The 12,972-nt window shown below is 41.3% G+C and overlaps 1 protein-coding gene across 1 annotated transcript in view; it reads left to right on the top strand.

Annotated features, from left to right (window-relative positions):
• Positions 1-590: 590 nt before the first annotated feature.
• Positions 591-12,972, top strand: part of ppm1ka (protein phosphatase, Mg2+/Mn2+ dependent 1Ka) — a 19,270-nt gene continuing 6,888 nt past the window's right edge. The window contains exons 1-4 of the mRNA XM_045711409.2: positions 591-745; positions 1,812-2,128; positions 4,414-4,586; positions 6,880-6,980. Coding sequence (XP_045567365.1) covers positions 1,871-2,128; positions 4,414-4,586; positions 6,880-6,980 — 532 coding nt within the window. The 5' untranslated portion in view covers positions 591-745; positions 1,812-1,870. The remainder of the gene's footprint in view (positions 746-1,811; positions 2,129-4,413; positions 4,587-6,879; positions 6,981-12,972) is intronic.

The following is a 12,972-nucleotide window of genomic DNA, read 5'->3' as shown; positions in this document are numbered from 1 at the left end:
CTGCACTTCCTAACCTCCTGCCAAATGTATGACCATATTAGAGACACATATTTCCCTCAGATTACACAGCTCCACAAAGAATTTGAAAACAAATCCAACGTTGATAAACTCCCATATCTACTGGGTGAAATACCACAGTGTGTCGTCACAGCAGCAAGATGTGTGACCTGTTGCCACAAGAAAAGGGCAACCAGTGAAGAACAAACACCATTGTAAATACAACCTTGAAATGTCTTTATTCTTTTGGAACTTCTGTGAGTGTAATGTTTACTGTTAATTTGATTGTTTATTTAACTTTTGTTTATTATCTATTTCACTTGTTTTGGCAATGTAAACATATGTTTCCCATGTTAATAAAGCACTTTGACTTGAACTGAGAGAGAGGGTGGGGTAGAGAGAGAGAGAGAGAGAGAGAGAGAGAGAGAGAGAGAGTGGGTGGGGTAGAGAGACAGAAAGGGTGAGATAGAGTGAGAGATGGTGGGTGGGGGGGGGGGGGGGGGGGGGGGGGCGAGAAAGAGAGCAAGGGTAAGGGGGGACAAGAGAGACGCAAATAGACCAAAACCACACACACCCCTGTACCCTATTGGACGCGTGTATTTGTGTTGTTTGAATGATGATTGGTGCGTCAGGGCACCATTTAAAATGCATTGAGCAAAGCCCCTCGAGACCGGTTCAGAGCTGGGGACAATTTTCACCTGCACGTCGGGAAAGCCTACTAAGCTACCATTCCAGAAGAACTGTAAAAGTGAGTTGAAATGTCCGTTTAAAAAAAAAAAAGTTATAGTTTCTGACAGTACTATTCCGATGATTTACTATGAGGTACAATTAACTGTCTAGTCTACCTGGCTGTTTCTGCTATTCTACAGTTTCTGATGAGAGTAGTCTACCTGGCTGTTTCTGCTATTCTACAGTTTCTGATGAGAGTAGTCTACCTGGCTGTTTCTGCTATTCTACAGTTTCTGATGAGAGTAGTCTACCTGGCTGTTTCTGCTATTCTACAGTTTCTGATGAGAGTAGTCTACCTGGCTGTTTCTGCTATTCTACAGTTTCTGATGAGAGTAGTCTACCTGGCTGTTTCTGCTATTCTACAGTTTCTGATGAGAGTAGTCTACCTGGCTGTTTCTGCTATTCTACAGTTTCTGATGAGAGTAGTCTACCTGGCTGTTTCTGCTATTCTACAGTTTCTGATGATAGCAATTGTGTTTTTCTTTGACTGTATTTGACCACATACAACTAAATACATCCCGGCATATAAAAAAAAATAAAAAAATAACATTAGATGCCAGAGTATTCTCTAGTGGTCTTTTTTATTTAAATGAAAATAGAATAATCCCCGCCTACCTTATTATTATTATTACCTCTCGTCCTATTTGTCCCGTACATGACACTTGTTTTAAATTTTTCACACATAGGCTAGTTGTTTTGTTACAGCCTCTGGCTGTGTCTAGACTTTACAGTTCATGTAGCTTTAGTATTGTAATGACAGTGCCACGTTGAAAAGTCACTGAGCTCTTCATTAAGGCCATTATACTGCCAATGTTTGTCTATGGAGATTGCATGGCTTGTGTGCTCGATTTTTATACACCTGTCAGCAACAGGTGTGGCTGAAATAGCCGAATCCACTCATTTGAATGGGTGTCCACATGCCGTAGTTGTGATGTATATTTGGACTGTAAAAGTGGGCCCCATTTTTCACTGCCATACACATCTCTCTCTCACTCGCTAGCTAGCTCTCTCTCTCTCCCTCTACCCACCCCCCCCATCTCTCCCCCCTCTCTCTCTGACTGTGATCTTCATCTTGTATTTTCCAGGGAGAGACCCTCCATCGAACCTCTACTCCAGATCAGTCTCAAACAGTCCAACCGTGATCATGTCTTCGACTATGTTCATCAACCTGGTACGCTGCGTTCGGTCTCCGTTCGGTCGCCAGGCTGCCTTTCTGACTGCACGGTCGCTCCAAGAAGCCTCTCCCAGTGCGGTCCAGGTCCGGTGGAAGTGTACTGCTCGGTTTGTCTCTGACGCCGGCGGTCGACCGACCACCTGGGACTCGTTTGGGATCTGGGACAATAGGATAGAGGAGCCCATTCTGCTGTCTTCTAGTATACGGTATGGGAAACCCATCCCACAGGTATGTGTTATATACAGTCGGGTCCATAAATATTTCATATTTTGACCAAGTTATTATCATTTTGGCTCTGTACGCCACCACAATGGATTTGAAAGTGCAGACTTTCAGCTTTAATTTGAGGGTATTTACATCCAAATCGGGTGAACGGTGCAGGAATTACAGAACTTTTTATATGTGGTCCCCCCAATTTTTAGGGGCACAAAAGTAATTGGACAAACTAACATAATCATAAATTAAATTGTGAATTTTAATACTTGGTTGCAAATCCTTTGCGGTCAATGACTTCCTGAAGTCTGGAACCCATAGACATCACCAGATGCTGTGTTTCTTCCCTGGTGATGCTCTGTCAGACCTTTACTGCAGCTGTCTTCAGTTCCTGCTTGTTCTTGGGGCTTTTTGCCTTCAGTTTTTGCTTTCAGCAAGTGAAATGCATGCTCAATTGTATTCAGGTCAGGTGATTGACTTGGCCCCATGCAGAACATTCCAGTTCCTTGCCTTAAACAAGAGGAATTGAGTTGTTTTCACAGTATTGCTTCGGCTTCATTGTCCATCTGCACTGTGAAGCGCCGTCCAAGTAGTTTTAAAGCATTTGGCTGAATCTGAGCAGATAATAATGTTAGCCCTAAACATTTTAGAATTCATCCTGCTGCTTTTGTTAGCAGTCGCATCATCAATAAATACAAGGGAACCAGTTCCATTAGCAGCCGTACATGCCCACGCCATAACACTACCTCCACCATGCTTCACAGATGAGGTGGTATACTTTGGATCATGAGCAGCTACTTCCCTTCTTCATACTCTTCTCTTCCCATCATTCTGGTACAAGTTGATCTTTGTCTCATCAGTCCGTTGGATGTTGTTCCAGAACTGTACAGACTTTTGTTTTTTAAATGTTTTTTTTTTTTTTTTTTTGTCATACTCTAATCTGGACTTCCTGTTTTTGAGGCTTACCAATGGTATACATCTCGTGGTAAAACCATCTGTATTTACTTTGATGAAGTCTTCTCTTGAACGTTGAGTTTGACAGACAGATACGTCTACCTCCTGGAGTGCGTTCTTGATCTGAACAACTGTTGTGAAAAGGGTTTTTCTTCACCAGGGAAATCATTTTTCTAACCACAGTTGTTTTCCGTGGTGTTCCGGACCTTTTCCTGTTCCGGAGCTCACCAGTGCGTTCTCTTACTTTTTCAGAATGTACCAAATAGGTTGATTTGGTCAAACCTAATGGTTTTTTTTTTATTATCTTTTCTGATGGGTTTGTTTAGATTTCTCAGCGTAATGATGGTTTGCTTCCCTGGCAGCGACAGCTCTTTGGACTTCGTATTGAGGGTGAACAGCAACATATTCCAAAATGCAAATGCTACACACTGAAATCAACTCTACACCTTTTATCTGCTTACCTGTAAATGAACCAATGAGGGAATAACACACAGCTGGCCATGGGACAGCTGAGCAGCCAATTGTCCGATTACTTTTGGTCCCTTAAAAAGGTGGGGTTGGGGGGGAACCACATATATATAAAACTGTATGGGAAACATATGTTAACGTTGTCGAAGCAAGTGAAATAAATAATAAACAAAAGTGAAAAAAAACCCCAATACAAATAAACAGTAAACATTACTCACAAAAGTTCCAAAAGAATAAGAACATTTAAATGTCATATCTCTCTCTCTCTCTCTCTCTCTGTCTCTGTCTCTGTCTCTCTCTCTCTCTCTCTCTCTGTCTCTCTCTCTCTCTGTCTCTCTCTCTCTCTCTCTCTCTCTCCCTCTCTCTCTCTCTCTCTCTCTCTCTCTCTCTCGTCTCTCTCTCTGTCTCTGTCTCTCTCTCTGTCTCTCTCTCTCTCTCTCTCTCTCTCTCTCTGTCTCTGTCTCTGTCTCTCTCTCTCTGTCTCTGTGTCTCTCTCTCTGTCTCTGTCTCTGTCTCTCTCTCTCTCTCCTCTCTGTCTGTCTCTCTCTCTCTCTCTCTCTCTCTCTCTCTCTCTCTCTCTGTCTCTCTCTCTCTCTCTCTCTCTCTCTCTCTCTCTCTCTCTCTCTGTCTCTGTCTCTCTCTCTCTCTCTCTCTGTCTCTCTCTCTCTCTCTCTCTCTCTCTCTCTGTCTCTGTCTCTGTCTCTCTCTCTGTCTCTCTCTCTGTCTCTGTCTCTGTCTCTGCTCCTCTCTCTCTCTCTCTCTCTCTCTGTCTCTCTCTCTCTCTCTCTCTCTGTCTCTCTCTCTCTCTCTCGCTCTCTCTCTCTCTCTCTCTCTCTCTCTCTCTCTCCTCTCTAACCCTGTCTCTCCGCTCCCTTCAGGTGAGTTTGTCCCGTGTGGGCACTGCGTCTCTGCTGGGTCATCGGAGGGAGAATGAAGACAGGTTACAGGTGGTTCGACTCAGTGACAACATCCTGTACTTGGCTGTGTTCGATGGACATGGAGGACCACATGCCGCAGAATACTGTCACACCTACATGGAGAAATACATTAGGTACTCGCTCTCTCTCTCGCTCTGACTCCATCTCCTCTCTCTCGCTCTCGCTCTGACTCCACCCTCTCTCTCTCTCTCTCGCTCTCGCTCTGACTCCACCCTCTCTCTCGCTCTCGCTCTGACTCCACCCTCTCTCTCTCTCGCTCTCGCTCTGACTCCACCCTCTCTCTCTCTCTCTCTCTCTCTCTCGCTCTGACTCCATCTCTCTCTCTCTCTCGCTCTCGCTCTGACTCCATCTCTCTCTCTCTCGCTCTGACTCCACCCTCTCTCTCTCTCTCGCTCTCGCTCTGACTCCATCTCTCTCTCTCTCTCTCTCTCGCTCTCGCTCTGACTCCACCCTCTCTCTCTCTCTCTCTCTCGCTCTCGCTCTGACTCCATCTCTCTCTCTCTCTCTCTCTCGCTCTCGCTCTGACTCCATCTCTCTCTCTCTCTCTCGCTCTCGCTCTGACTCCATCTCTCTCTCTGTCTCTCGCTCTTGCTCTGACTCCACCCTCTCTCTCTCTCTCTCTCTCGCTCTCGCTCTGACTCCACCCTCTCTCTCTCTCTCTCTCGCTCTGACTCCATCTCTCTCTCTCTCTCTCGCTCTGACTCCATCTCTCTCTCTCTCTCTCGCTCTCGCTCTGACTCCATCTCTCTCTCTGTCTCTCTCTCTCTCAATTCAATTCAAGGGGCTTTATTGGCATGGGAAACATATGTTTACATTGCCAAAACAAGTGAAATAGATAATAAACAAAAGTGAAATAAACAATAAAAAATGAACAGTAAACATTACATTCACAAAAGTTCCAAAAGAATAAAGACATTTCAAATGTCATATTATGTCTATATACAGTGTTGTAACGATATGCAAATAGTTAAAGTACAAAAGGGAAAATAAATAAACATAAATATGTGTTGTATTTACAATGGTGTTTGTTCTTCACTGGTTGACCTTTTCTTGTGGCAACAGGTCACAAATCTTGCTGCTGTGATGGCACACTGTGGTATTTCACCCAGTAGATATGGGAGTTTATCAACGTTGGATTTGTTTTCGAATTCTTTGTGTATCTGTGTAATCTGAGGGAAATATGTGTCTCTAATATGGTCATACATTTGGCAGGAGGTTAGGAAGTGCAGCTCAGTTTCCACCTCATTTTGTGGGCAGTGTGCACATAGCCTGTCTTCTCTTGAGAGCCAGGTCTGCCTACGGCAGGTTTGGGAATCGATTCCTTTTAGGTGGTTGTAGAATTTAACGGCTCTTTTCTGGATTTTGATAGTTAGTGGGTATCGGCCTAATTCTGCTCTGCATGCATTATTTGGTGTTTTACGTTGTACACTGAGGATATTTTTTGCAGATTTCTGCATGCAGAGTCTCAATTCGGTGTTTGTCCCATTTTGTGAATTCTTGGTTGGTGAGCGGACCCCAGACCTCACAACCAAAAAGGGCAATGTGTTCTATAACTGATTCAAGTATTTTTAGCCAGATCCTAGTTGGTATGTTGAATTTGTTGTTCCTTTTGATGGCATAGAAGGCCCTTCTTGCTTTGTCTCTCAGATCGTTCACAGACTTGTATAAGTTACCTGTGGCGCTGATGTTTAGGCCGAGGTATGTATAGGTTTTTGTGTGCTCTAGGGCAACGGTGTCTAGACGGAATTTGCATTTGTCGTCATGGCAACTGGACCTTTTTTGGAACAACATTATTTGTCTCTCTGAGATTTACTGTCAGGGCCCAGGTCTGTCAGGGCCCAGGTCTGTCAGGGCCCAGGTCTGTCAGGGCCCAGGTCTGGCAGAATCTGTACAGAAGATCTAGATGCTGCTGTAGGTCCTCCTTGATTGGGGACAGAAGCACCAGATCATCAGCAAACAGTAGACATTTGACTTCAGATTCTAGTAGGGTGAGGCCTGGTGCTGCAGACTGTTCTAGTGCCCTCGCCAATTCGTTGAAGAGAGTGGGGCTCAAGCTGCATCCCTGTCTCACCCCACGGGCCTGTGGGAAGAAATGTGTCATTTATTTTGTTGCCGTACACTTGTTGTTTGTGTGCACAGATTTTATAATGTTGTGTGTTTTTCCCCCAACATCCCTTTCTATACATTTTTATAGCAGACCCTCATGCCAAATTGACTCTCTCTCTCTCTCTCTCTCTCTCTTGCTCTCTCTCTCTCTCTCTCTTGCTCTCTCTTTCTCTCTCTTTCTTTCGCTTGTTCTCTCTCTCTTGCTCTCTCTTTCTCTCTTGCACTCTCTTTCTCTTGCTCTCTCTATTCTCTCTCTCTCTCATCATGTCATTGACATGTATGTCGGTGTTGTGTCTGTAGAGAGGCCCTACAGCAGGAGGATGACCTGGAGAAGGCTCTGACCCAAGCCTTTCTGGAGGTGGACAAAGCCCTATACACACACCTCAGTTACTTTGGCAACGGTAAGACACACACACACACACACACACTCACACTCACTTACACACACACACACACACTTACACACACACACAACGCCTCCACTGATGAAGTCTGACAATCAATAAAATTTCAATAAAGCCCTTTTAACATCAGCCGATGTCACAAAATGTTCTTATACAGAAATCCAGCCTAAAACCCCAAACAGGAAGCAATACAGATGTAGAAGCACCGTGGCGAGGAAAAACTCCCTAGAAAGGCAGGAACCTAGGAAGAAAGCTAGAGAGGAACCCGGCTCTGTGCGGTGGCCAGTCAGTGCACAACAATTCTTAGTGCAATCGCGGTAAAACACTTTTGAAATAAGTTTTGTCAAATGTATTTCTGAAACAGTTTTTGGCTTTTTTTTTTTGTGGGGGGATCCCAGATCTCCATTGTTGCCTGATTTATTTCTCTACTCCTTCAATTGGCTATATGGTCCACTATGTTACACTATAGATGGGCTATATGGTCCACTATGTTACAATAATACACCATAGATGGGCTATATGGTCCACTATGTTACAATAATACACCATAGATGGGCTATATGGTCCACTATGTTACAATAATACACTATAGATGGGCTATATGGTCCACTATGTTACACTATAGATGGGCTATATGGTCCACTATGTTACAATAATACACCATAGATGGGCTATATGGTACACTATGTTACAATAATACACTATAGATGGGCTATATGGTCCACTATGTTACACTATAGATGGGCTATATGGTCCACTATGTTACACCATAGATGGGCTATATGGTCCACTATGTTACACTATAGATGGGCTATATGGTCCACTATGTTACACCATAGATGGGCTATATGGTCCACTATGTTACACTATAGATGGGCTATATGGTCCAATATGTTACACCATAGATGGGCTATATGGTCCACTATGTTACACTATAGATGGGCTATATGGTCCACTATGTTACACTATAGATGGGCTATATGGTCCACTATGTTACACTATAGATGGGCTATATGGTCCACTATGTTACACCATAGATGGGCTATATGGTCCACTATGTTACACTATAGATGGGCTATATGGTCCACTATGTTACAATAATACACCATAGATGGGCTATATGGTACACTATGTTACAATAATACACTATAGATGGGCTATATGGTCCACTATGTTACACTATAGATGGGCTATATGGTCCACTATGTTACACCATAGATGGGCTATATGGTCCACTATGTTACACTATAGATGGGCTATATGGTCCAATATGTTACACCATAGATGGGCTATATGGTCCACTATGTTACACTATAGATGGGCTATATGGTCCACTATGTTACACTATAGATGGGCTATATGGTCCACTATGTTACACTATAGATGGGCTATATGGTCCACTATGTTACACCATAGATGGGCTATATGGTCCACTATGTTACACTATAGATGGGCTATATGGTCCACTATGTTACACTATTACACCATAGATGGGCTATATGGTCCACTATGTTACACCATAGATGGGCTATATGGTCCACTATGTTACACTATTACACCATAGATGGGCTATATGGTCCACTATGTTACACTATAGATGGGCTATATGGTCCAATATGTTACACCATAGATGGGCTATATGGTCCACTATGTTACACTATAGATGGGCTATATGGTCCACTATGTTACAATAATACACTATAGATGGGCTGTATGGTCCACTATGTTACACTATAGATGGGCTATATGGTCCACTATGTTACACTATAGATGGGCTATATGGTCCACTATGTTACACTATAGATGGGCTATATGGTCCACTATGTTACACCATAGATGGGCTATATGGTCCACTATGTTACACCATAGATGGGCTATATGGTCCACTATGTTACACCATAGATGGGCTATATGGTCCACTATGTTACACTATAGATGGGCTATATGGTCCACTATGTTACACTATAGATGGGCTATATGGTCCACTATGTTACACCATAGATGGGCTATATGGTCCACTATGTTACACCATAGATGGGCTATATGGTCCACTATGTTACACCATAGATGGGCTATATGGTCCAATATGTTACACTATAGATGGGCTATATGATCCAATATGTTACACTATAGATGGGCTATATGGTCCACTATGTTACACTATAGATGGGCTATATGGTCCACTATGTTACAATAATTCACCATAGATGAGCTATATGGTCCACTGTGTTACAATACACTATAGATGGGCTATATGGTCCACTATGTTACACTATAGATGGGCTATATGGTCCACTGTGTTACAATACACTATAGACAGGAAGTTAACTTGGCCCCAGACAGTAATACACTGTGTACCCAAACAGGAGGTTAACTTGGCCCCAGACAGTAATACACTGTGTACCCAAACAGGAAGTTAACTTGGCCCCAGACGGTAATACACTGTGTACCCAAACAGGAGGTTAACTTGGCCCCAGACAGTAATACACTGTGTACCCAAACAGGAGGTTAACTTGGCCCCAGACAGTAATACACTGTGGATCCAAACAGGAAGTTAACTTGGCCCCAGACAGTAATACACTGTGTACCCAAACAGGAGGTTAACTTGGCCCCAGACAGTAATACACTGTGTACCCAAACAGGAAGTCAACTTGGCCCCAGACAGTAATACACTGTGTACCCAAACAGGAGGTTAACTTGGCCCCAGACAGTAATACACTGTGTACCCAAACAGGAAGTCAACTTGGCCCCAGACAGTAATACACTGTGTACCCAAACAGGAAGTTAACTTGGCCCCAGACAGTAATACACTGTGTACCCAAACAGGAAGTTAACTTGGCCCCAGACAGTAATACACTGTGTACCCAAACAGGAGGTTAACTTGGCCCCAGACGGTAATACACTGTGGATCCAAACAGGAGGTTAACTTGGCCCCAGACAGTAATACACTGTGGATCCAAACAGGAGGTTAACTTGGCCCCAGACAGTAATACACTGTGTACCCAAACAGGAAGTCAACTTGGCCCCAGACAGTAATACACTGTGTACCCAAACAGGAAGTTAACTTGGCCCCAGACAGTAATACACTGTGTACCCAAACAGGAAGTCAACTTGGCCCCAGACAGTAATACACTGTGTACCCAAACAGGAGGTTAACTTGGCCCAAGACAGTAATACACTGTGTACCCAAACAGGAAGTTAACTTGGCCCCAGACAGTAATACACTGTGTACCCAAACAGGAGGTTAACTTGGCCCCAGACGGTAATACACTGTGGATCCAAACAGGAGGTTAACTTGGCCCCAGACAGTAATACACTGTGGATCCAAACAGGAGGTTAACTTGGCCCCAGACAGTAATACACTGTGTACCCAAACAGGAAGTTAACTTGGCCCCAGACAGTAATACACTGTGTACCCAAACAGGAGGTTAACTTGGCCCCAGACAGTAATACACTGTGTACCCAAACAGGAGGTTAACTTGGCCCCAGACGGTAATACACTGTGTACCCAAACAGGAGGTTAACTTGGCCCCAGACGGTAATACACTGTGGATCCAAACAGGAAGTTAACTTGGCCCCAGACAGTAATACACTGTGTACCCAAACAGGAGGTTAACTTGGCCCCAGACAGTAATACACTGTGTACCCAAACAGGAGGTTAACTTGGCCCCAGACAGTAATACACTGTGGATCCAAACAGGAAGTTAACTTGGCCCCAGACAGTAATACACTGTGTACCCAAACAGGAGGTTAACTTGGCCCCAGACAGTAATACACTGTGTACCCAAACAGGAGGTTAACTTGGCCCCAGACAGTAATACACTGTGTACCCAAACAGGAGGTTAACTTGGCCCCAGACAGTAATACACTGTGTACCCAAACAGGAAGTTAACTTGGCCCCAGACAGTAATACACTGTGTACCCAAACAGGAAGTTAACTTGGCCCCAGACAGTAATACACTGTGGATCCAAACAGGAAGTTAACTTGGCCCCAGACAGTAATACACTGTGTACCCAAACAGACGGTAATACACTGTGTACCCAAACAGGAGGTTAACTTGGCCCCAGACAGTAATACACTGTGTCCAAACAGGAAGTTAACTTGGCCCCAGACAGTAATACACTGTGGATCCAAACAGGAAGTTAACTTGGCCCCAGACAATCATCTGAGATCCAGTTTCAGTCTTGGGATTCTTGTTGTTGTTGTTTTAACTGCTGTGTCAGTGTTCTGTTACGTTGACATTGGCGTTATAGAGCAGTATAGTATATAGTATAGTATATTATAGAGCAGTATAGTATATAGTATAGTATATTATAGAGCAGTATAGTATATAGTATAGTATATTATAGAGCAGTATAGTGTATAGTATAGTATATTATAGAGCAGTATAGTATATAGTATAGTATATTATAGAGCAGTATAGTATATAGTATAGTATATTATAGAGCAGTATAGTGTATAGTATAGTATATTATAGAGCAGTATAGTGTATAGTATAGTATATTATAGAGCAGTATAGTATATAGTATAGTATATTATAGAGCAGTATAGTGTATTGTATAGTATATTATAGAGCAGTATAGTATATAGTATAGTATATTATAGAGCAGTATAGTATATAGTATAGTATATTATAGAGCAGTATAGTATATAGTATAGTATATTATAGAGCAGTATAGTGTATTGTATAGTATATTATAGAGCAGTATAGTGTATAGTATAGTATATTATAGAGCAGTATAGTGTATAGTATAGTATATTATAGAGCAGTATAGTGTATAGTATAGTATATTATAGAGCAGTATAGTATATAGTATAGTATATTATAGAGCAGTATAGTGTATTGTATAGTATATTATAGAGCAGTATAGTATATAGTATAGTATATTATAGAGCAGTATAGTGTATTGTATAGTATATTATAGAGCAGTATAGTATATAGTATAGTATATTATAGAGCAGTATAGTGTATTAGTATAGTATATTATAGAGCAGTATAGTATATAGTATAGTATATTATAGAGCAGTATAGTAGTATAGTATAGTATATTATAGAGCAGTATAGTGTATAGTATAGTATATTATAGAGCAGTATAGTATATAGTATAGTATATTATAGAGCAGTATAGTATATAGTATAGTATATTATAGAGCAGTATAGTGTATAGTATAGTATATTATAGAGCAGTATAGTATATAGTATAGTATATTATAGAGCAGTATAGTGTATAGTATAGTATATTATAGAGCAGTATAGTGTATAGTATAGTATATTATAGAGCAGTATAGTGTATTGTATAGTATATTATAGAGCAGTATAGTGTATTGTATAGTATATTATAGAGCAGTATAGTGTATTGTATAGTATATTATAGAGCAGTATAGTATATAGTATAGTATATTATAGAGCAGTATAGTATATAGTATAGTATATTATAGAGCAGTATAGTGTATAGTATAGTATATTATAGAGCAGTATAGTATATAGTATAGTATATTATAGAGCAGTATAGTATATAGTATAGTATATTATAGAGCAGTATAGTATATAGTATAGTATATTATAGAGCAGTATAGTATATAGTATAGTATATTATAGAGCAGTATAGTATATAGTATAGTATATTATAGAGCAGTATAGTGTATAGTATAGTATATTATAGAGCAGTATAGTGTATAGTATAGTATATTATAGAGCAGTATAGTGTATAGTATAGTATATTATAGAGCAGTATAGTGTATTGTATAGTATATTATAGAGCAGTATAGTGTATTGTATAGTATATTATAGAGCAGTATAGTGTATTGTATAGTATACTATAGAGCAGTATAGTGTATAGTATAGTATATTATAGAGCAGTATAGTGTATAGTATAGTATATTATAGAGCAGTATAGTGTATTGTATAGTATATTATAGAGCAGTATAGTGTATTGTATAGTATATTATAGAGCAGTATAGTGTATTGTATAGTATATTATAGAGCAG

This window comes from Salmo salar, chromosome 18 (genome assembly GCF_965601325.2).
Source record: "Salmo salar chromosome 18, fSalSal1, whole genome shotgun sequence".
Taxonomy (NCBI): Eukaryota; Metazoa; Chordata; class Actinopteri; order Salmoniformes; family Salmonidae; genus Salmo; species Salmo salar.
The sequence above is the reverse complement of the archived record's forward strand: the minus strand, read 5'-3'. Positions and strand labels throughout refer to the sequence as shown.